The 26461-nt window shown below is 35.2% G+C and overlaps 1 protein-coding gene across 1 annotated transcript; it reads left to right on the top strand.

Moving 5' to 3' along the window:
- The first annotated feature begins 4858 nt into the window (after positions 1-4858).
- LOC126974712 (uncharacterized) lies at positions 4859-26049 on the top strand. The gene is made up of 3 exons (XM_050822301.1): positions 4859-6692; positions 19366-19487; positions 21332-26049. Exons 1-3 carry the CDS (start codon positions 5190-5192, stop codon positions 21990-21992), a joined length of 2286 nt encoding a protein of 761 aa, XP_050678258.1. The 5' UTR covers positions 4859-5189; the 3' UTR covers positions 21993-26049.
- The last annotated feature ends 412 nt before the right edge of the window (positions 26050-26461 follow it).

The raw sequence follows: 26461 nt of genomic DNA, 5'->3' as shown, positions 1-26461 counted from the left end.
GCAACCATCTCCAACTCGCTAAGTAACTTTTCATTTTTTAAAAATACATTCGCATTGTTAGGCAGGTCAAAGGTAACACCAACTTTAAAAGCATTAACGGACCTCAGGTGCAACACACCCGATACGCAATGCCTCCTGATTCCATTTGACAGACCCAACCTGTCCTTGTCTGATATTTTGACTTCACCCTGCTTGCGATTGAGAAATACAATAAATTCCTTCTTATTTGAATTTTCGTCGTATAACCTATAATAATTTGTCGCTCTATAAGGGGTATACTTCTCTTTATCCTTTCTTCTTACAATGAGACGTTCAGTCACCTCCGCGTCAGATACCGAGGATTCGGATAGGGGAAGTTCGTCTGCTGGTTCTGCGTCGCTCTGGCCGTTCTTCGGCCTTTTACCTGTACGCTTCCCCATGGCGATGGGGAAGCGCACTTAACAATTTATATATACAAAAATCGAATATTTATAAACCAGGATAAACAATTTACAAGTATGAAAAATATATGCACTATGAACAATAATTTAAACAATTTTTTTTTGTATAAGCGCGCCTTCCTTCGTTCACTCGTTCCCGCCCTGACGCAACTTCAGAATTCGTTCAATTAGTGTCATTTATAATGTAACAATATTTTTTTTTTGGGATTTTATGACCTGGTAAGTAAGACCTATAAGTCAAGTCTTTTTTTATTATCTAAATAATATGTATCCTTTTCATTTCACAGTTCACTTATCACTTCATTTTATTTTATATTGTTTGAATTATATTCTTAATATATTTATATAATGGTTTATGACTTCTTTTGTCTCTTAATAACTGATCAAGTGGAGACGGGCGGGATGAAGAATCACATAAAATTTTGGAGTCACTGATTTCACTAGCCAGCACAAGTCTGTCGATGAGAAATGTTTGGCAGTCGAAAATAAGGTGGCCCATAATTCCTTCATTTGAATTGCGACGTGGGCAAATTTTATTCTCAACTGTACTATAATGTGACAACGAAATATGGAGACCACAGAATACAAAACAAAGCTTGTAGAATACATTGAGACACAATGACGTTCTATACCTAACTTTTCTGTCGAGTGTCAACTGTGTGTCAATCACCCAGTCAATTGTGCTACAAAAAAGTGCTAAAAACGACGCAAAAAAAAGATGGGATGGATGGATATGACTAATCAAGAATAAGCTTATTTTATTTATAATATTAGATGGGTTGGCAAAATGCGTAAAAAATTAGTAAACTAGGATTTTTTCATAAATTATTGTACAATTATTAACAAATTCTGCTTGTCAGAATGACACAGAAGAAAGGGCGAGGACGTTTTATACTTGGAAAATTGGAATGATAATGGGAAACAATAAAAGTAACTCCAACTAATATTTTTATTGAACTCTGTGTCCTAGCCCTGGATCAAAATATTGATTGAAAAGGATTAAAAATGATGAAATTTGAATACTTTCAATTCTTTTTCATATATATATAGATATAAAGTTTACATGGGGTGACTGATTCCCAATACTTTTCAATCAATATTTTTAATCAGGGAGAGTACGACATTCATAATACTTAACAATTATTTAGATTATTATATATATATTTGATTATTACACATATTAAAAAACTGAAAACAACATTTTAGAAGTGTTTCATTCAATAGTCTATACACTACACGGTCAGCTGCTGCGAACTATAGGAGCCGCCCGACCATCACGCGACATGCAACACACAGACGAAAAAGTAAGAGACGATATAATAAGAGTTTCACTTTAAAAAGAAATATGGACATGTCTCCTTAAAGAGTTTCACCAAGTACACTTAATATTTAAATTTTCACTTAAGTTACACTTAGTAGCAAACAACCTTCTTCTCTTCTTCTTTTTCTTCGCTCGCCTCTCCGACTAGCGAAGGTTGGCGGTCAGCTTTGTAGTTTTAATTTATTGTCCTTCGCGAGGCGAAATAGTTCTGCCGCACTCGCGATGTCAGTTCACTCTCGGATGTTGCGCAGCCAAGACTTTTTTCTGCGACCCTCTTCTTCAGGCAACTTTTCCCATCATGATGAGTTGCAGGAGTTCGTACCTCTCGTGCCTAAGCACGTGTTCCAAATATGCGACTTTCCTCATCTTGATGGCTTGCATTACTTCGCGTTTTTGATTGACGCAGCGCAAAACTTCCACATTTGTGACCTTATGGGTGAAACTAATACGTCTATATGCCAACATTTCAAAAACGTTTTCTGAGGTCTTCTTTAATAGTCCACGCCTCACATCCGTATAGAAGTATGGGCCAGATGTAACAGTGCAGGAAATCTTAAGACCACGGTGCACAGTGCTTTTTTCATTTTACTAAAGGTGCTTCGAGTCACTTCTGGTACACACTAATTCTGGTCTTGTTTTCTTGGTCTTCCAGCTATCATTAAACCACGTACCTAGGTATTTGTGTATGCGCACTCGTTCTAGTTTTTGGCCTGCTACTGTAATGTCAAAGTCGTCAATTGGTTTCTTAGATGTGACCATGAGTTTCGACTTTGAGGTGTTCATTCTAAGACCAGCACTTTCGCTGCACTCATTTACTCGGGCGACAATTAGTCTCTGAAAATCATTAGCAGATGATGCTATGAGGACTGTATCATAGGCATATCTAATATCATTTATATTCTGGCCATTTATTTTGACTCCACAGTCTAATTTGTAATACTGCAATTAGGTGGTCTTGCAAAACTCTATCGAAAGCTTTATCGTAATCGATGAAGTAAAGAAAAACATCCCGCTGCATATCTAAGCATTTTTGCACCAAAATCTATGCTGCAGAGCCTCTCTTTTATGCGTTCGTGAATGATATTTAGAAATTGTTTTGATACTTGACTCACAAGGCTAATTATTCGAAATTGTCCACACTTTTTCGTACTGGCTTTCTCAGGGAGCGTAATGAAAGATGACGTTAACCAGTCTTTAGGTAAGTGGCCAGAGTCATAAGCGGCGTTCAAAAAATTTACGAGGACATCAATATTTTCGTCCTTATTCATTTTAAGTACCTCTATGTGAACATCATCTGGGCCCGCTGATTTTCCAGTTTTAGCTTTTCTTAAAGCCAAGGCTTTTTTCGATCTCAATGTACTTGGTTTCATCAGAGATTTTGAAGAGTCTCCTTTCCTCCATAAGCTTATTTATTTTCTCGTTCATCCAACTCTATTTAGGAGCCCAGTCTCTTTTTAATAAGAATTTGTTTATGTCTAATAATTTATTTTTTTGTGTGCTCCATGTCTCTTCTAGTGTGTGTGTCCCAGATTTCGTATCAACTGCCCTTCCGTTTGTGTCATTCGACACATTCGTTTTGGTGTTAAGGTCTGTATGTTTCCTGAAATCTATTTTTGTGTTTTGTGCAGGTTTCTTAACTCTTTTTAGCGTACATGATATTGTGGCGATAACCGGATTGTGGGCAGATCTAATGCCAGCTCCAGGACATGTTTTAGTGGTTCTTATACCTAAAAGATACCTATCTTCTACTCCACTGATTTCACTGTCCAAATCGGTTTCTTAATTCAAATTACGCAGCTTAAACTGAAAAATTGTTTACATTGCTGCCTATTGACCGATAATATTTAAAAAAAGCGAGCGCGGGGTATTGCCGGTTCAGCACTCGTCTTGCTTAAAAAAATAGAGATATTCTGGTATAACTATGTACAGCTGTTAACTGCACACTTCATAGCAAATCTTATAACTGCTAGATGCAGAATAGTCATGTCCAACAGACATGGCCAACTGAGGCTTAGATTATTAGCTTTAGAGGTTATTTTTACGCACTATATGACTAATCATATGAAGCTAACTTCAGGATGATAAAAAGTTGAAAGTGCTTGGCTTATCCCTATAACATGAAAAATTGTCTCTTATGAGTTGTCGAGGGAGTCCATATCGAAGGAACACGTCGTTCGCAAGCATATAGGCAGATTCCACACTGGCAGCGTTCTCTAATGGAAATCATTGCACCCAGCATGAACAAACACCCTCTACTACTAGCATCCACCTATTCTTCCTTGGTCTGTACAAGTGGGCTGGAAACACTGAGTCTGCAGATACTACTTCAAACTGCCTTGACACAGCAGGGGTTTGTTGCAGTGATGGTTAACGATTGTCAACTTTATAACTTTGATAAGGCATTAAATCTTTTATATACCATTATTTATATTTGTTGTTCCTTCCTTATACCATTGGAGTTTTTCCTCAAATAGCATCAGACTTAGGTGATTTTGTCTAAACAAGGTATAACCTTATTTTAACAGGGGCTGTTTCCAAATAATGTCTCATTTATATGTCCTATGATTTTGTCAGCAGAACTATCGATATGTATGCCAGAGTCATGACACTCTGTTGTTTTATCACCGCTCATCTGTCACTGCTGGTCTTGTAAATCCGAAGTATGCGGTAATAATTGATTTTGCCTTTCCATAGACGTTTGCTAATAATTTAGTTCTTTTTGTTCAGTTTGTTATATTTTTATGAGGGATGTTCAGTCAGACCACTTCTGCACGAGAAATTAAAAAAAAGATTCACGCTCTTCAATACATACTTATTAATAAGTCTACTGAGTTTCATGTCAAGTAAAGTAAATAAAAGTAAATTACAAAATTTATTTCTTTTACTTAGTCATGATATCGCTATTGATAATGCAAATGTTTTAAAGAGTTTTTTTACACAACGCACACAATTTGCGAGAAGGGTATTTAAGTAAGTTCATCATTAGCAACCCCGAGGCCATACTTGATAAAGGTGCATGGACTTGCATCCTGTGCAAATAAATAAATATAAAAAAAAAATACACGAATCTTCAACAAATTCAATTTGTCAATTTGACATTGCATTATTTTACAAAATGGCTGAAATGTAAAGACGTGTTTTTCGATTTTTTATCAAAATGGAGCAACAAAGCGTTTATACATCTCAAGAAAACGAATTTACAAGTGTCTCAAGAATCAGAAATATCATCAGTTGTGGTGATACATCGTATAGCACTGATAGCTATATTTACGACGCAGGACCTTGGTGCAATCAAAAAGTTACTGTTATCGGTTTAAAGTGTTATAGACTTGCTCACAAGCCTTTTTCAGAGTGTTTACCTATGAATGTCATGTTTGTTTGAGTGTAAAATGGCCTAGCATCCTTTACAGACAAAAAATTGTGCAAAAATGAATAATTTAGGTGGTTTAAATTCGCGCAATAGGCGCTCGCTTTTTGACATAAAAGCTAATATTCCTGTTTCATACTATTCCACGGACGCTCAATCTAAAGAAGATATGAAGATTACGTACGGAGATACAATGTTCTTGAGCAATATCAATAAATTGCACCTTATACCAGATCCTTTGAAAAAGAATCTAGCAGACTCGGTTATGGGCGATACACAAGTTATGAGGGACTTAAAGCCACATAACGAGTTTGGAAAGGTCGAGGTCGAGCCTCAACCAACCCAAAAGAAAGAATTAACAACTCTAACTAGTATTACCAATTACTTTTCTGGTCTTATGAATGTTATGGGTACAATTTTCCAAAGAAGGCCACCCTCCCCTGTAACACAATATTACGATTGTTTTGATACGGAAAGTAGTCGTGAGATGGCGCCATTCAACTGGCAACCATCCAAATTAGATGTTCAAAATAAAAATGAGAGGTCTTTTAGCAGTAACAATGGTTCTACAACTAATATGACTATAAGTGATTGTAAATCTTCAGCTGAAAGCTGTGAAGACAAACTAAATCAAGTACGATTACTCTTGAGTGGTACACCAAAGTTGGGACAATCGAAAAGGGTTGTTGGTGAAGCCAGCTCTATTGAAGAATCATTTGAGGATGCCTTTTGTCCTGAAGACATAGTAAGTCTGGCAAATGATACATTTATTGAATATTACAGCGCTTTCAACAGCCACAGTGATTATTTATGTGAAGCTGATGCCCCTTATGTAAAGACTGAGGTAATTAAAGATTCATTGGATACATCTACAAATCTAAATGATGATAAATTTAATAACAATTGTAGCACAAGTAATAAAAGTAGTGATTGTAAAGATGATTTGAAATATGAAGTTGTGGCGTCTTGTGAAGATAAACTGAGTAAGATCAAAGCTTTGTTACAGTCAAAATGTAAAGCAAACTCAAACACACATGAAAAGACTGAACCAATATCAATAAATAACATATGTGATACATCATTTGCTGATGAATTGAACCTAAACAACAGCAATGAAACCGTCAGCAGTGAACCGGATAACAGTTTCGATGAAGTGAAAGGAAGATTTCATTCATCATCAACAGATAGTAATGATTCATTCCAAATAGTGTTCAGTGATTCTCGTAAACGGCTACCATCCGATTGCGAGTCTGAGGATTCTTTTATTGTGTTTGATGAGTCACCGGATAGCTGTTATACATCACATGATGTATTCGGAAATGAATCTGATTTGGAGTCTGACTTTGAGGAAGATTCTGGTTGTATACAGACATGTAAGCTTGATCATTCATTGTCACGGACATTCTGTGACCTAACTGACAATAGTCTCTACAGTGCTGATGTGCCAGATAGTTCTCCTAGTGGTAGTGATGAATTAGATGCTGTCGTTCTTCAAAATTGTTCTGAATCTGCATTGTGTTCGGATGACACAAAGAAACAAGAGGATAAGAAGACGCAGAAGAAGGTGAGCTATATTTAAAAAAAATTATATTATGCTCATAATTATACCTGACTCCATGCAGTTTTAACTGTATGAAAAATTACATTTTCACAATATCTATAATACACATATACATTTACCCCCTTGTTCATAATGGTCCGCTAACTTTAAACAGCCCCTAAGGAGTGTTTTTTCTCATTCCGACTTAGGTCAGTAGAAAAAGACAGAGTGAGAATTAGAAATGCTTTAAGTTAGCAGACTATTATGAATAAGGGGGTAGTTCTACAATATAAATCTATAACTTCTTTTAACCCTTTTTTTTTTAAATTTTGTGATAGGTCTTATAACAGTAACTGACACCAATTCATTGATTTTTGAAACTTGGCTGCCTGTATGTCCTTTCATGCATTTCTTGCATCATGCAAGCTATTCTTGAATTATAAAAGAAAATTAATGAAAATTTGCAAATAGTTAAATGAGAAGACTGGCTAATGTGTAGGCTATATTATATGTCAATTGAAACAGCTATTCGGAACACTCCCAGTGATAAATGAGATGGAAGTCACACAATGAAGTTATGTCTCTGTTTTTTAATGGAAAAGGAGGACGAACAATCGTACGGGTCACCTGGTGTTAAGTGATCACTGCCATTCTCTTGCAATCACAGAAGTGTTGCCGGAGTTTAAGGAAGGTTTACACACTTTTTATTTTCTCTACTCAACACCAGGTAATTGAGCTTAATTAATAGTTCATTTTACTTTGATCTATTTCAAAGGTATGTGTATTGAGAGGTTGGGTGGCTAATGTCCCAACTCCTTATAACGAAAAGGTTACTATAGCATAAACAATTTTCTTAATGAGACCACATACTGGGAATAAAGCGAACACCCTCAGGCTCTTTAATTATAAATGTTTATTGTACGATATCACATTGTAATCCATATTTTATATTTAACAAAAAGCCGGCTGAGTTTCTTGCGCCCATTCTTCTCAGGTCTGAGGCAGTCTCTTTTGAATGGGTAGTTTTTGACACTCAATAAGTGATTTTAAATCCTATTTTGAATAAAATACTACGATACTATGGATTATTCTTTCAGCTTCTTACTGTCTTACTTCCAACATTTTGTGTTTCAAGGAATTTTTACACAACAATAAACATATTTACAAACAAAGTAATTGTGTACTAGTGAATAATGCAAGAATGAATCACATATAGTGTGTCATTGATCTCATGCAATCTTTGTGAAACAGTTGTGTGTTTTGGTTTATGTGAGTCAATAATAAACTAATTACACTCTGAACTATAGATATTGAAGTATACATATTTATAAATAGAATTTTGTGGTTTACACTGCTAATTAACTCTGCTTCTAGCAGACCTGTTTAACTCCCCATGTAGGTATCGAAAACGTAATTACGTGCGGCGGCCCCGCCAGCGTGGCTATCCAGTAGGGGCTCACGAGCAAGCAGTGATGCACGCGCGAGTTTTGTTTCAACAAACTGACTGATATTTTAAAATGAATATTATTAAAAAAATTACCATATAAATATAGGTTTTTACCGCTGTGCGATCTGAATTGCACCAAATTATATAGCATCCAGAGTCCCTATTTCTTAATTGATTTTGCAGAGTGAGCCTTCTGTACTTGTACTATTATAATATTTCCTTTGCGACTCATACGATTGTGTGTAACAATACCCTCCCTACCTCAATATGTGCAAGTATTAACAAAAATCACAGAAAAATAAGTGAAGCCTGTTTTTTTATCTGCTTTTTTGCACAAATTTTACCTGAGCTCTGGCCGATAATGTAGGTACTCATAAATTGTAGAAGTAAAGAAAACATTGTGATACCTCGCGCATGTAATGGATTCTATAAGATAAACATTTATTTCACAAAATTGTATGTAGGGGGCAAGGAACGTAGTTAGTGACAGTCCTACCTATTGTACCAACGGTGCTTCGAACTACTTATATCTTCTTAATATATCTAAATTACGTGACACGTTGTTTGCCCTCGATGGACTCCTAAACTAATGAGCGAATTTTAATGGGGATTACTTCATCGAGTGAAGTTTGGTCCAACTTGAGAGATAGGATAGGTTATATTTCGATTTGGGACCCAAAATTATTTATATTTTCAATATTTGTTTTGTATGGACATATTTGTATGGAGAGAATTTAATGACGCACGGTTTGACAGTTCCGCTGTGAAACAATTTCATTATAACAACAGCGAGAATATTTGACGAAATAATTCTTTATGTTTTGAAATATTATTGGCAAAATCCTATAAAACAGTATTTTTTTTATTATTTACAGAACAAAGTCTGTCGGGTCAGCTTGTAATATATAATATTTTTTATAAATGTCCTTATATGTCGCTACGTCCGAAGACCTAGAAATGTTTTGCGTTGATTTTGTTAATAATCTCGAGTACATTGAAGAAACTGTTGATGGAGTAGTTTGAGTGTATCACGAGCAGTTCCCCTCTCTTCATTCGTGTTCATTTCAAATTTAATTTGTACTAAAATTTATATACGATGCGGGACTCGAACCCTCTCGCGTTTCGTGCGACCGCTCTTCCACTAAACCAACCGTTCGAGTGAAGTCACTTTCATAAATATTGACATGTCTTGGCTCCATCTAGAGGATCTACTTTACAGTTGATAACCTGCTCAACCCCAATAATTGCATAATAGGAAATTGACTTGAGCTGTCACTCTTTCAAAATATATAAAAAGTTTTTTTAAGTGATATTCCTCACATCTGGGATTATATACAAATTTAATTTGTACCAAAAATCATGAACAATTAAAAATAATAAACTGTTAACACCTACACTGGGGTCTCCACTTCTTTTACACAAAAATTAAACTTTGTGACTCCTTCATATAACACCAAATCATGACTAACGACGAAACTTTTACCAGTTTGAGACTCCTTGCACAGGATGCCGGCTAGATTATGGGTACCACAACGGCGCCTATTTCTGCCGTAAAGCAGTAATGTGTAAGTATTATTGTGTTTCTGTCTGAAGGGTGCCGTTGCTACTGAAATTACTGGGCAAATGAGACTTAACATCTTATGTCTCAAGGTGACAAGTACAATTGTAGTGCCACTGAGAGTTTTTGGATTTTTCAAGAATTCTAACCAGCACTGCATTGTAATGGGCAGGGCGCATCAATTACCAACAGCTGAACGTCCTGCTCGTCTCGTCGCTTATTTTCTTAAAAAAAAGAATTGATGATGGTGACGAGGTTGCACTTTTCCGAACTGTTGTAGTACTCTTCAATTGTGAAAGTCTTATTACCAGTGGACATGATATTTCTGAACTTGAGCCATAATACATCCGCTCCCACTAAACACCTTAGAAAGTGGATGACTGATAAACAGCGCTGCATGGAAACATGAATCCATGATCCCATGTCAGGTGAAGCTGAGCCTTCTCCTTTTGCCTATTGTTGAATCGCGTAGCCTAATTATTCATTTTATTTTTGTATTGTTTTGTATGGCAATATAGAATTTATCTTTTAAAACTACCCGCGAGACAGCAAACTATTTGATCAAAGTGACGAGAGTGATGCCGCTAGAGTTTTGGCCAGCGTCGCTACTCAAATAATTTCAAAATCGTTGGCATTAAGTTGCGATCCAAACTACGTATTCTCCTATCATTTCACCAGAAGGTTAAATGAAGGTCAAACAATCTCACACGAAGTTACCAATATTGTTCTACCAATTCAAAAACAATCTACTAGGGTTATCTATGCTCTATTATTTTATGACAGCTGTGAAAACGTCGAAAGAAATCGAGTGTTGAACTAACCTCTATTTTGAGCACTTCACGTACAGTAAGTGTCATAGAAATCGCGAGTGTAAAACGTAGCTTGTCACGCACACTATACTATTAATTCCTGGCATGTTTTTATCGGTTATCTAACAACAAGAGACTCTATCTAGATGTATAAATTACATAAGGCTCGATTGTATGATGTTTTAAGTTATCAATTCATTCAAAACATTAAAATTTAGCAGAATACGCAACCTCCAACAATGAAGTGACTTTGGGAATAAGGTAAACGAAAGACAAAATGTCTTATCGCGAAATTTCTATCGATCTTCGGATCGGAAACACTTTCATAAGACGAAAATGTACGATCCGTCAACCGAAACTTATTTATTTAAAACATCACAAAATCCACAGAACTGAAATTAGGTTATGTATAATACTATTTTGTGGAACTTACTTCTAATAACGGATTTACAATATTTATAATAAGACGTGTTATTTGTGCGTGTGTGTGTATGTGTGTGTATATGTGTGTGTGTGTGTAAAAAAACTTCGTATTTTGATTTTGGTAATCTGTCTTCTGAACGGTCAATTGTTTTAAAAGAATACGAAATTTAACATTTTAACATAAATTCGCTTCGACCCTATTTTCGTCTTGTTACAAGAAAAAAGCTTATCACTTACGATCAGGCAAAGGTCTTGCCTGTCTCGTCACACAGGTACCAATTAATACTTGCCAGTCTTTAGTTGGGCATAGATTAATTATATAATGTTATCGTCAGGTAAAGGTCTTCCTTTTCTTTATACTTGCTAGACTTCACTTGGACATAGATTATATTATGTTATCGATATACAATGGGTGTTATTATTATAATAGTTATCAGTAGTCTTATCAATAATACTTCAATGTCAGCTTCTATAGTACAAATTTGCGTGGCAACAGTTCGCGAACCAGTCTGCAAATACACTTTATCCTTACCTCTTATTTACATATTCAACCCTCACATATTTTGATTGTGACGATTTTCAGTACAGTAATGACGCAGTACCCTTATATCGCTGAATATATTCCATATTCAGCGATTTTAATCATCCGTATAACACGGGTATTCCCCCATATAACGCGGGGATTTCCCATATACATATCTCTGTACTGTGAAATTCATAATTATTTGTGTGTAATTAGCTTCGCGTACCTTTGCACGTGCCTCAATTGTATTTCAAAATTAAATTATTTTATTGAATTTGTCTATTAAAAATCTTAATTAAATAGTAAAACTAGTCAAACGATAATTATTATTATTACTTATATAGGGGATGTATATTAGGTAGAAAGCTCAGCAACCAATATATTATGGTATACATTCATAACCCTAAGCAGGAACTGTTTCTGCGGTTTCGCAGAGGCGCATAGTAGCTAGGGTTGCCAGATACAGGCATTTCGTTTCCGGGATAATTCGAGGGTTACATATTAGGATAATCGGGATAATCGAGGCCAGTAAAAAAAAAGTGGCAGGTATTTGACATCTGGGACTATATAAATGTGAAATTCCTGCCATATGTAATACCGGGACTAACCCGAATTTTCCGGCTATCTGGCAACCCTAACAGAAGCGCATGCACAGTAAAACCTATACCCCGCACCCTCACCGCGCTCATTGCTCTTTTGAACGCAAACCCTGAGTGTGGCTTATTCCCGTATGAGTGAACGAGAATAATCAGAATGCCTAAAGTATTGGAGATGAATGAATCTATTGTCTTAAAAATATAAATAAATCTAAATGTAGTTGGTGTTAACGGTTTTTATTTAGGTAAATAAATAAATAAAATAAAAAATCAGTTAAGTGCGTTTAGGACTCGCCCATGAAGGGTTCCGTAGCAGCAAGTAACATAATAGAAAACTTAGAAAGAAAAATGATAGTAAATCATTTTCCTATTTATTCACCCTTTAAACCTTCTCTGGACTTCCACAAATAATTCAAGACCAAAATTAGCCAAATCGGTCCACCCGTTCTCGAGTTTTAGCGAGACTAACTAACAGCAAATTATTTTTATATATATAGATAAGTACTTAATGATATATTTACACAAAATACTTCCAAAGGAGCGTAAACTAGGAACAGGAGACATTTAAAGGAAGTTCGGCGGAGAACTTCAACAGGTATTAAAATTGTTTACTGAAGATTGGATTAAAGGACAATTGAAGAACAAATAATTCAATTCGTAGATAGACGAAAGCCACATTTCATAATATTGTAACAGGACTGCAGAAAGTCATAAGCACGCACATAAACAAGGCTGTACGTAAGATAGAAATGGTGTTGCAAAACGATGCAATGAGGTCGACCAGTGTTGGAATGTCTTCCGTTTTCCTCAGACCTTAGCTCGATAGCTGCTGTCGTCTGGCGAACTAGCCTGTCCCATTGTTGGTCTAATACCTCGTAAACTCAAATTAAAATATTTTTATTGAAAATAGGTCTTATAGTCTATATATAAAAACTTATTGAACGTCAAAAACTACCACCTATTCGAAATATTACTTATACCTCAGACCGGAGAAGAACGGGTGCAAGAAACTCCGGGTTTTTTTCTTTATTTAGTTAAAATATTATATATGTAGGGTCGTACGATAAAATTTATATTTAAATAGCCTGAGGGCATTCGCTCGATTCCCAATCTGTGGTATCATTAAGAGAGTCTTATGTTATAGTAACCTTTACCACACAAACGTTTTTTTAACAATTCTTTTGAATTTTTGTAACACATTTTCTGGGATCATGTTTTAGAAGCATGTACATCGCCCGATAAAAAACTTACTAACTCGACCTAACCGAGTAGCAGGCATTAGAAGTTTATTTTTGTTTCCGTGTTAACAATATGGATTGTCGCAGTTTCTAGCAAATTCGTTGAATTATACAGAACATTATCAATTGAAATATTGCGATGCACCAGTCACGATGTTTATTTCTTTACATTATTCTCTCAATGATTCTCTAGGACCTATGTTATAAATAGCCCGAATAGCCCTCTCCCTAGGTTATAAATGACTTGTCTCCGTGACGTCACTGACGTGAGCAAGTGGCCGTACACGGTACAGTCAGCATCAGATAATTTAATCATTCATGTATTTAGTATTTACAATTAATTTTCATTTATATTTTAGAACTAGCTGACCCGGCAAACGTTATTTTGCCATATAAAGTATAATTCACGCGATAGTTTTATAAGTAATAAAATATTGTCTATAATAAAGCCTGTACATCATTTTGTTCTATTGTCAATAGTTTTTGCAGCGCACGCAAAAATAGGTTTTCGATTTTACACCTTGTGTTACAAAATAGAAATTTTATTACGGATCCCTAATTTTGAAAAAAAACATAGCCTTATAGCCTTCCTCGATAAATGGACTACCCAACACTGAAAGAATCATTCAAATCCGACCAGTAATACCAGAGATTAGCGCGTTCAAACAAACAAACACTGCAGCTTTATAATATTATAGTATAGATGTAATTCTTCCTTTTATTTTGTCAATATGTTTATTTAAGATACCTACTTATTAACCTTGCTACTGTGTTAACCGTATACTCACGCACACACACTCTGAAATGAAACAGCACTACTAAGTTGCTATACGAAATCACGCGAAACAATGTTAACATCTGCTAGCGGTAGATTAGCGGCATCTAGCGGTAGTGTAAAGAACAACATAATTGTATCTAACTTAGGTTTCAACAAACTGTTTGTATAATATCTTTCTGGATAATGACCTTGAACTTTACACAATTTATTAATGTCACATATCGGTTGATGACTTGATGATAGCTACTTAACTAAATAAAGAAAATCATATATTTTTAAATAATGTTTTGTAACGATTTTTATTATATTTTTATAATTTACACCTATATTAGCACGGCTGTTAGTTATATTTCTACTTATTATAAAGATAATGTGGCAGGAATAATATAAATTGTAAAACAATTGTAAATAAAAGAAGCTAAAAAAAAAATGTGTGAATTTAGACGATACGTGTAATATTCGTCAAACAGTTTTGCGAACTGTAGCTACTGATTTTCTGTGTCTGCTTATTACTTGGAGTTGACGTCACTACAATGGCTAACAGTCCCTCTAGCCATTTCCGGGTAGGACATGTACGTAGCAATATAGGAATAATTAAATTTTTTGATGGTGCTTATTTAGCCTATTATACCACTGAAATGCACCATAATTTTGAAATAAAAAAAAAATGATTTATACAGTACAGTTACTGAACAGAGTATGTTTTATGAGTAAAAAAAATGTCAAAAAAAGTAGCAACTCATTAACAAACAATGACTTATTGCGGAACACTTAGTTATATTAGGAAATTTATATTAATTTAGTAAATGCACAAAACCTTAATGATAAAGCACGTATTGAATACTTTTATCAGGTAGCTGGTAATGCAATAATTTCACAATAAATTGTAATAAACATAAATTATATAGAACGCCTCTTTTATCTCCCACTAGCTGACCCGACAGACGTTGTTCTGTATATAATAAATAAAATAATGTTTTTATATGAATTTGTCAATAATATATTATCATAACATCAAAAATTACTTCGTAAAATATGCACCCTGCTGTCGTAATGAAATTGTTTCACAGCAGAACTGTCAAACCGTGCGTCAATAAATTCTCTCATAGAAATTATGCATGGACACATCAAAGGAAAAACAAATTTGTTGTTTTTATTTAATTTAGCAGCATTTTCCTATTTTTTCACCTTTTCAACCTTCTCTGGACTTCCACACATAATAATAAGACCTAAATTTGCCAAATCGGTCCAGCCGTTCTCGAGTTTTAGCGAGACTAACGAACAGCAATTCATTTTTATATATATAGATTAGTACAAGTACGGAAGTCTCACTCTGCAAAATCAATTAAAGAAAATAGGGACTCTTGCGGTCATACAATAAGGTGTAATTCAGATCGCACAGCGCTACCAACATACATTTTTATTCACCTAGAAGTTGCGTCTCTTTCTATCGCGTGACTCTTACCTCTTCTGACTACATTAGGGTTGACTACTTTACCTAAAACTGTACCTACTTAGTATAAGGTCATCTTATAAAAATATCTCAGTTTTTTCTATAATATAAGTAGGTACCTATGTAATCGTAATTTTCAATCAATATTCTTTCGTTGTCAAACCTACATTAGTTGCATATAGTTATGCGTTGGAAGACCACGACATAGTCAAACATACTTAATAAAGGAAATAAATAGGTATCTATCATGAATGGTAACTTCATTGTTATAATATTGTCTTTAAATTAGATTGTTTCAGCGTCTTTCTAAGTGGTCACACTGGTAAAATTTGAAATATAATATTAATTGTTAGACTGAATTTGGACCTAATACTGCGAGGGGATTTCCAAAGTGTCGTCATGTTTGTTTCGAGTATTGTCACCTCGAGGTTGTCTGCTCAAGGTACACCACATTAACTGTATATTAATAAACTAGAATTGCACCCTTAAGTCCAATTACATATTACGAGACATTACGACTTCTGTGCATGGCCCTAGCTGACACTGTCATCGGTTAAGGTATTAGTAGTTATGGTAGATAACCTGAAAGATATTTATAACCTGGAGTTAAGATAAATCAAAACAATTGTACCAAAACATGTACTAAATAAAAATAAGGAAAATTATGATCAGCTCTTTGGACATTGTATGTTATGAATGTGTATGTTAAAGGTAAATTTTCTATTTTAACCGAAATTAATAATCCCACCGTGTTCATCGAAAAAAATAGACCCTTAGGTCTACGACAACTTGATAAAAATCACAAATACTTCTTACCAAAAAATTATAATAAATATGGGAAGAGAACTGTCAATTACGTAATACCAGATTAAATTAACGAACTGCCCAAAGAGTTGCAAGAAATTTACATAAATACCACGAAAATCAAAACTCGCTTTAAAAGATACTTCCTGAAAATTATTATTAATTAAGATATTTATTGGCCAAAAACTAATAAAAAAAGGTAACATATTTCTTTCCTTTTGGTGTAAAACGACGGGTTCTTGGGTTCCGCCGACTACGTCTGCTGACCGGGTTTTGCCCTGTGTTTCCCCGGGGCAAAAAACATTAGGCAAGTCCCAGGCCCAAGGGTAGCAGTGATTACCAGTGGGAGGCTTATTTGCACAGATTATGGGCACTAGAATAGCGGCTTTTTCTGCCGTGAAGCAATAATGTGTAAGCATTATAGTGTTTCGGTCTGAAGGGCACCGTAGCTAGTGAAATCACCTACTGGCTAAATGAGTCTCAAAGTCACGAGCGCAATTGTAGTGCCGTTCAGAACTTTTGGGTTTTTCAAGAATCCTGAGCGGCACTGCGTTACGGGCAGGGCGTATCAATTCCTGAACGTCATATATATATAACGTCATAGATAATAAAGAACTCCAAAACTCGTAAAGAAGTTCTCCAGACGCCTATATATTTTGACAGGTGACCCAATATCTGGACACCTCTCTTTGTCACAGAATAAGTTTGGGCGATTCAATGAGGTAACGTGTTTGAATTCGGAAAATATGTTTTTCTTTTTTACTTATTTTTGAAGTACCTAGTGATTTCTACCAATTATCGTATTTTTTTCTTCTCTTTTTACTTTGTATGTAGCTATCGCGGCGCCACCTAATGGCGGGACTCCAGTTTTTGTTTTCAGCGTAAAATGGGTGGTGTTGGGTTGTTGGACAACTTTGTGACTATGAAAACATCTAATATATAAAATTCTCATGTCGCGATGTTTGTAGTTAAACTCCATCGAAACGGCTTGACCGATTCTCATGAAATTTTGAGTGCATATTGGGTAGGTCTGAGAATCGGACAACATCTATTTTTCATCCTCCTAAATGTTAAGGGTGGTCCACGCCAACTTTTTTTTAATTTTCTTTACATTTTTTTTTTAAATTTGACTATGAGTCAGCATTTAAAAAATACGTACAACTTCAAATTTTCACCCATCTACGATCAACAGTTACTTTTGTATCGCGATTTTAATATCGGCAATACAACGTTTGCTGGGTCAGCTAGTATTTATGTATTTTTTTGTCTAATATTTTTGATCCCATTTTATTGTTAAATAAGTATGTAAATTCTTCGAATGGTGACCACGTACCGGAAGACACAGTGTTGGTATTCCCCTCACAAGATGCACTGATGATCTGATCAAGATCGCCGAATATGTTGGATGAGGGCAGCGCAGGACCAATCGTCGTTGATATCTTTGGGGGAGGCCTTTGTCTGCTGGACGTCTTCTGGCTGATGATAATGATGATGATGACGCATGCGTTACTATTATAGAATTTACGCCGTGATTGTAGGATTGCTTGTGACCATGACAATCTTGAATGACGTATTCTATTCATAGAACGATTACGCACCATTCAAAATAAGATATCCATTGGAAATACGCGTAAATTGTATGCGTCATCGTTTAATTACAACACGCTTGCAAGAGCTTGGGTCTAGAAGGGCTAGGGAACACTTATATTAGACAAATATAATTTGTGCGTTATGGAATCATCTATTGTAGAATTGAGCATACGACTTTTTGAGGATAGACAGTTCTGTGAATAGGTAGACAAGCGGCCATCCATAAGTTACGTCACACGTTAAGGGGGAGGGAGGGATGAAGTGTGACATAGTGTGACAAGAGGCGGGGAGGAGATCCAAATTTTGTGACATCACATTTTTACAAAATATATTTATAATACGAGTCCGTACTATAGGATTTGATTTACCTATTAAATTTATAATAAATACTAGCTGACCCAGCAAACGTTGTATTGCCGATATTAAAATCGCGATACAAAAGTAACTGTTGATCGTAGATGAGTGAAAATTTGAAATTGTATGTATTTTTTAATGCTGACTCATAATCAAACAAATTTAAAAAAAATGTCAAAAAATTAAAAAAAAATATTTGGTGTGGACCACCCTTAACATTAAGGGGGATGAAAAATAGATGTTGTTGTTGATTCTCAAACCCTCCCAATATGCACTCAAAATTTCATGAGAATCGGTCAAGCCGTTTCGAAGGAGTTTAACTACAAACACCGCGACATGAGAATTTTATATATTAGATATAAATAATAATAATTGTATTTGGAAGTTTACTCTAGGTTTATTCTTAAGTATAACTTTATAGTTTACACCCAGGCCGTTATGCTGTAGCCTGAAGCGATAGCAGCTGTAAATGATATTAATTTCGTCGACATATCTCCTTGCGTTCCGGAGAAATAGCGTCATGAAAAACTATCGGACGACGATAAGATTGATATATTTTGTTCATTTGCAAACGAAATAGACAATATTATAACGAATAAATAAGGACATAAGGTTGTCTCTTAAAACTATTTTAAACGTTTCACTGTGTACACACACACACAAACAGTGGCTTATACAGCATTGACTGTGTCGACGCATGGCGAACTAATCGTAGATTTCTCGGTGAAAACCCGTGTGCGGTAGAGGCTTAATGGTTCCTTATATCTTGAATAAGTACTGCAGCCTAAAAATTCGTAAGCAACATCACATGATTCCTGCCACTGAAATCCGCCTTCGCACGACACGCTACGAATTAGAATTGATATTCTAATTCCAGCCACACATCTGGATGTGTGGCTTTCTTCCACATACCACAAAGCTGTGGTATGTAAGCTTCCTTATGCGGTGTTTCCGAACGATACGACAAATTGGGTACCTTTTAAATAAGCTCGTACACCTTTCTTAAAGTGATTCCTCTGGTGTTGCAAGAGAATGTGAGCGGCGGTGATTATTTAACACAACGTACGCTCGTTTGTCCTCCTTTTCTATATTTTTTTTTTTACTAAATTGTTATTTGTCCTCAGGTTCGATTCTCGCCATGCCCTCCCAAGGTCCACGTGATGCGTGTGTGGGCCTTCGCAGCGCGCCAGGCGAGGATCGGTGACTGGGAGACGGTAGCGCGCGACAGAGATAGATTCAAGAGACGGTGAGTCTATATTACTTATTTTGGATGTAAGGTGAGGAGTACTGTTCTTACTTCTGGGCAAGTCCTATATACCTAGGAGGCAATTTAGAGCTTTAAGCAAGCTGCGAAAAGCAACTTATTAGGATGATTTTCGTATGAACACTATAATAACTACTACTTACGGGTACCCGCAAAAATAAACTTTTTATCTTCTTGGTCGCGTTCTTCATTTCTGAAGGTCGTTTCCGTAATTCAGAAATTTCGTAACGTTGGTCACTAAAGCCTTCCTATCCTTTCGGTCCTCGGCTTTCCTCATTTCGTCGTAAATTGTAGGCCAGTGAGCGTCTTGATCTGATCCGACCAGCGGCTAGGTGATGGTCCGCGTGCTCTTTTGCCCTCCACCTTGCCTATGACTATCAGTTTGTCTTACTGGGAAGACGGAGGGCAATGTGGCCAAAATACCCCAAGATCTTTTGATAGCAATGATTGTGGACAATGTAGTGCCAATGCGAAGTTGCTCCAGGATAGAATTGTTTGTTCTCTTCTGTCTTTTTTAACCTTTATATAAGAGGGGGCAAACGGGTAAAATACTCACGTGATAGGAAGTGGTGAGGCGACCGCCCACTGACATCAAAACGAGATCGAGAGATGCGTCTTCAGCATTTAAGTTGGAGTGTGATCTGAGCTTGTAGGTCCATAAGTCGTATCGGTTCGGGAAAACAGCCGGCAATAGATTCCACAAAGTACCTGTGTGAGGCGAGAAGTTCCTCGCATAATGCGCGGTGGTAAAATGCCAGTTTGTGTGTGACAATTATTTTCGTCTTTGAAACTCAGCTCTTACTAATTGATCGCATACAACAAATGGAGCGATCATCGACGATACATTTCTCTATGATATTTTTTTTTCCAGTGGAATGCTTATTTGCACAGGATGCCGGCTGGATTATGGGTACAATCGGCGCCTTTTCTGCCGGAAACAGTAATGTGTAAGCATTATTATGTTTTGGATCTGAAGGGCGCCGTAGCTAGTGAAATTACTGAGCAAATGAGACTTAACATCTTATGTTTCAAGGTGACGAGCGCATAATTGTAGTGCCGCTCTGCGGCTTTCCAAAGAATCCTGAGCGGCACTGCATTTTAATGGGCAGCGCGTATCAATTACCATTCTTGCTGAACGTCCTGCTCGTCTCGTACCTCATTGTCATTAAACGAAAGATAAGCCTGACCGTTTCGAATAGAGATGTACAGATAACCTACCTGATCACGGCCGCCCATACTCTTGCATCATCAGAGGAACCACGGGAACATTGCCGGCCGGGTGCCACACGTGCATACGTTTGCCTGATTGACCTACCTTCCTACAGTTTCATGTATTTAAAAATGATGCATTTGCACGTCACGTAACGATACGATATTTTGTGTCTAACGCGCTTTCCTGGAAGGTGCGTGTGTGTTCGTAAAACCTTACATGGAAGTTCATTCTAAATTTTGTTGTGCGTGGAAGAAATTTTCCTGTAGGTCGCACTATGGAGAAACATAACACAAAGCTATACATTTATCAAATACACCGACTAAAGATCAGGCTTCCAGATATAATTTATCTAATTTAGATATATCAATTTTAATATGTATATTAATTTTATTAGTCACGATTCGTTATCGAAAGTATTTAAATCGAATGGTCGATATGAAACTGCTAATCTCATATAGTTTGGTAAAAATCGCACTTATCCGCCTGCCAAAAGCCTGTTTCACCGCCCATATTCTTATTTTTTCGCATAGTTCCCAATAGTTTTTACTTTGATCCAAAACAAAAGTCAAAAATCATTAAAGTACTAATTGTAATAATTAATTGTCATTTACAGAATAGCGGATGTGGATGTGGCAATATCATGGGTGTTGAAGCCCCAGCACAGATCCCGTGTGGTGTTCCAACGGTTTATGCCATGGTGGAACGCCCAGAAACGCAAAGAGCTCGCTGAGAAGAAGGCACAAGAAGAAAGGGACAGCGAAGCGAAGATTACTAATAATAAAGAAGAACAAATAGATATCAGTCCAATTGAATATGACCAAGTAACAGATAATAGTGATGGAGATGTTACCAATATTGATAAGGGTGACGTAGATAATGTGGAAGGTGAGAGACTTTTGAAGAATGATAGTGAAGACAATCCATATTATGAAGATGATAAAGGAAAGAAAACAGAAGGCAGAATTACAATAACGTCTGAATTTTTAACAAAAGGGCACTGCGGAGAAGATAAGGAGACAGGAGCTACAGTCGAAGAAAGAGATCTATTGATAGAAAGGGATTTACATCAAAATGCTCATACAAATATATATCGCTTAAATCACGAAAGGATAAAAGAATCGAAAGCCGGTGCTAAAGAAATTGAACCTTTTGCCAATGAAATAAAGAACGAAATTTCGACGAATAGCGCAGTAAGTAGTGATTTTGGCGATTCTCTTTGTGAAAAATCGTTGGTAAATCCAGTGGATCGACAAAGAGATGTATCTTACTCTTGACCGTATTGTTAAGAATATGGTCGCGGAGCAGAGTTTCGGCCATTGAACTCTGTCTACTTACTGCCAATAACAATAAGGGATGTCTGCCCATTGGTTAGCGAGACGGCCACATGGGTCAGTGACCGAAATTGTACATGTTCCGCGACCGTGCTATAATAGCATGTATATTTTACTGTAATGACAATGTATATTAAATATATCAATCAATGTAAGGATGCTAAGTGCCTGTAATTGCGAGGAATCGCAAATGCACAAAAAAAAAATGAAAAAAAATGTATATTCTATAAATAAATTGTAAAATTCATAAAGTTAGGTCGATTGGGAATTAGTGATTCGATGCGTCTGATAATTATGAAATTCTTTACTATCACTAGTAATGTTGTTTAAATTTAAATCTTCAATTCATTAATGTTCTATAATTTAAAAAAAATGTGTTCTATACGTTCTATATATAAACATATCATTCAGTCTGATGGTGGAACGGCAAACGTGTGCTTAAAGACGATGTAAGCACACTTTTCTCCTTACACATGTGTCAACTGTCAGTATCCGAGTCAAATCTGAACTGAATAAATGTCATACATTGCTGCCTATTGACCAAGAATATTTTAAACAACTGGAGTAAATGTGGCAATGTATAGACATCGAAGACTATTATGGTGTGATTAGTGGCATGTTCCATATTTCGGCTTTGTGTCGGTACCGGTAACCCGGTACGTTCGCTTCTCCTCTCAAAAAATGGAATTAACTATATTAACACTGTTATTTCATTAAACTATTAGTTATTTTTTGCCACGCATTGCTTATACTTAAACATATAAATAAAATAAAATCGGACAGAATAGAGCCAAAAAAAATGTATTTTCTCTAAATGTTCACAGTCTAAATCCCTTTTATCTTGTTTATAAAGTTTGGCGCATTGAATTAATTCATTTCTCATTGCATAAATTATGTTAGTTTGTATAAAATGTATCTATAGCCATGTACATTTCGAAGCCTTATATAGTTAAAAAAATGTATAAACTTATTTACATAAATGTGGTACATAAAAAATTAAATTCGGCTAGTTGCAATCACTTGGGATAAAATGTTAAATTAAACATTTAATACGAATTTATTGGTTGCTTAGAAAATTAGTAGAGTTAAGCGTTATTTTACGGATATTTGATGCACTCTCAAATGTTGTAAATGATGATCTATTGTGCAAATTCAGTTAAGTTTCACAGTATCGCACCGCCAAGTGTTTCACATTTATTCGAGCAATCTTGAGGAGTTTACACGTTAAACGCTGAAACGAGAGAACGTGTATTTTTTGTAAAACTAAACGTAATTGGCACAAAATATCAACGTTAACAACATTTTAAATAAATTCGTTGATCGCCCCAAAAATCGGGGAAAAACATTATAAGGGTCAACATACAAAGATAAGCTTTACAAAGTAATTCGTAATTTTATCATTTGGTGTCATTGGCGTACAAAAAAGAACTAGGCTGACAATCGCCTATTAAAAAGTCGTAAAAATGTCTGAGTGGCATTGTGTATACGTATTAACTTTTTACATTAACAGATATACAGATTACATTAAGACATGCATTCAAATTAACACCTTAATTCGTTGCAGTAATGTTCGAAGTCATATAGTATACGCTCCTTAGAAGCTCGGACGCAACACGAGAAAATAACATTTTGTGATGAAAATCAAAATGATAATAAACGTCAAGTTGGGTACACAATTTTGTTCATTTATAGGGACACTTACCTGAAATACGACAGTCCATCCTTTTTAAGATGCGTGACACTTTGTCATTGCGTGGCGTTGTATTCAAAGCGCGGTCAAAACACAATTGAACGAAAACTGCCTAATGGACGCGTAGACAGAGTTTTCATTCCGACAATTTTTGAGCGCGGGTTTGATTCTAGTTGTTTATTGTACATCAATGTCTGGTGCTTAGTTGTTAGATTTAAATGTATTATGGTGCGTTCACACTTAATACGCCACTTTAAGAAGGCAAGCAAATCCATTCGAAAATTGAACACGAGAGCTTTACAGCGGGTTCACACTATTCAATTTTATGTGTTTTTTAGGAGTATGGCGTCATTTTGACTTCTCTAAGATCGGCCAATCAATCGTGGGGATTACAATAAAGATACGCGCTATGTTATTTATCCTTCTGTAAGGCTCTATTGATACCTCTGGTGTTCCACAACAACTCTTTTTATTAGCGCAGATTATCTTTAACTAGACTAAAGAATATAGATATATGTTCGCATATAGTATTGTTTATATCGTATAAAACAGAGTGATTTATTATAAATAATTTTGTTACGTTTTGTTGATGCAATAAAGTTTACTACAAGCCCTTATTATTAGTTTTTATGGTATGTTTTTGTTGGAAATTCCGATTGATTTTGTCAGTCATGAATATAATTTTCTAAGTCAGTAAATTTTAGCTTTATCGATCTTAGTTTAATTTTTTTTTGTTCATTTAATATAGCTTTTAACAATATATTTGTTAAATTGCCTTAAATTATAAGTCAGGCTGAACGCCACATAATAGAGATATATCATATCTAACCTTCTGCAAACAATTCACAATTACAAAGTATTCTAACAATTGCATTTTTCGTCTCGAAAGTTTTTGAGTATTTATAAACACTTCGTTTTTGTTTTTGTTATTGCATTTATTTATTTATTTATTTATTTCATTGCAATATTTTACATATATAATATAAATTAATGAAATCACTTGGTTACCATGAAATTAGCTTCATGTGAGGGCACCATAATCTTTGTTTTTTTAAACCTAATATATAATAATATATATATAACATAGACAATTTTTGTAAAAAGTAAACTTTGTGAAAAATATTTGTCTTAAAACATTAACTCGTCGGCTTACAATTAACTTTATTCGAGGCAGATAGAGCAAAGAATATACAACGATTTTAAAAATTCTTGTTTAATAATAATTGAGATTAAATCTCTTATCATAATTCTGTGTAAATAACGACGATTACAAAATTGCAAAAAAAATCTGATCTACCCTCATTTTCAAAAAATAGTAATTTTTTAAATTTGCGGGTAGTTGCGGAAATGTCCTTTAATGTTTCAATAACTGTCAAGCTTAGATCATTTATACGTCTAAATAGAATATGACAGCTGTGAAAACGTTGAAAAGAATTTAGTTTAGAACTATTTTGAGCATTTTATGCACACTAACACAAAGTATCATAAAAAATTGCGAGTGTAAGACGTAGCTTGCCACGCACACTAAAGTAATATTCCTCTCAAGAATCTATCAAGACTTATAAAATATCTAAGCTCTCAAGTTATATTCTATTCAAATTTGTTGTTTAGTTAAATTTCAAGCAACTTTGTTTTGGTACTCTACGTGACAATTAGTGGGTTATTTTTGTAGGTTACGATTTACGTTACATCAAGAATTTAAATATGCTTGTATATATGTATAGATATTTTGTATGAAGATTAATATATTATTTATCCTTGTAAATTGAAGTGATAAGCAGCATTGCTATGCCCCATTAGTTTTTTTTATACCTTATGTTGTGTTCTATTGAGGGTAGATAATAATTTCCATGTAACACGGTTTTTGTCAACGTTTATTTTTAATACTATTTTGTGTTAGTCTGTAATAACTTATGCATTTACCTCTAATATCATTCAGTTTGCTGTATCTGCATATTTATAATAATAAACAGTCATACCGCATTATATCGTGACGCTCAAGTATAATCTCAAAGTACCCAAAATCCATTAAAACCGAAATAGGGTACCTTTCGATTTGAAAATCATGAAAGTGAAAGTTGACAAGGGTTAGTTTCATAAAGAAAATTCAAAATTGCGTGTACCTATCTTGTTCTCTTTAGGACAATGATTATAGTTGCCTCTTTTGTTTGCATGAAATTTTCAATCTACCCTCGTTTAGTTTTAACATGGCTGAATAGTTACTAAATATGTCTTAGCAATGTTTTACGTTAGTGTAAAATTACCGTTTGTAATTACCATGGGTTTGGTTGAATAAACATACTGAATTGATATTTGTTTGTTATTTTAGAAGTATATTAACTTGTATGATATATGAAAAACAATGAGCACGGGTAAATAAATAAAACATTACATGAATTTGATATAGAACGATTGATAAGAAACAATTTACCATCAAGATAAAAAGATATGTAAGTAGTTATAAATCCGCTGTTTGTCATGACATCATTGAGACTGAACAGTGAAGCATTTTCGGTAGTTTCTTTACAACAATAAGCCGGCAGGGACGAGTTTGTACAATGGTTACTGTAGCGCTTTGTAAACAACCCTATACAGTAAGTGAGACCTCTAAAAGTATGAGTTTCAAGTCCTACCACCTAATTGGTGTCTAAAATTCAAATGAAATCAGAGTACAGGTTGATTCAACAAGGTTTGGGATTGTTGGGAGTTCTTTAGGTACTGA

Source organism: Leptidea sinapis, chromosome 33, assembly GCF_905404315.1.
Source record: "Leptidea sinapis chromosome 33, ilLepSina1.1, whole genome shotgun sequence".
Taxonomy (NCBI): Eukaryota; Metazoa; Arthropoda; class Insecta; order Lepidoptera; family Pieridae; genus Leptidea; species Leptidea sinapis.
Note: the sequence above shows the minus strand (reverse complement) of the source record. Positions and strands in the feature narration are given on the sequence as shown.

Coding starts and splice junctions, on each gene's coding strand:
- LOC126974712 (XM_050822301.1), top strand. CDS start 5,190: ATGAATAATTTAGGTGGTTTAAATTCGCGCAATAGGCGCTCGCTTTTT. Junction 6,693..19,365: donor ATAAGAAGACGCAGAAGAAG/GTGAGCTATATT, acceptor ATTTGTCCTCAG/GTTCGATTCTCGCCATGCCC. Junction 19,488..21,331: donor AGAGATAGATTCAAGAGACG/GTGAGTCTATAT, acceptor TGTCATTTACAG/AATAGCGGATGTGGATGTGG.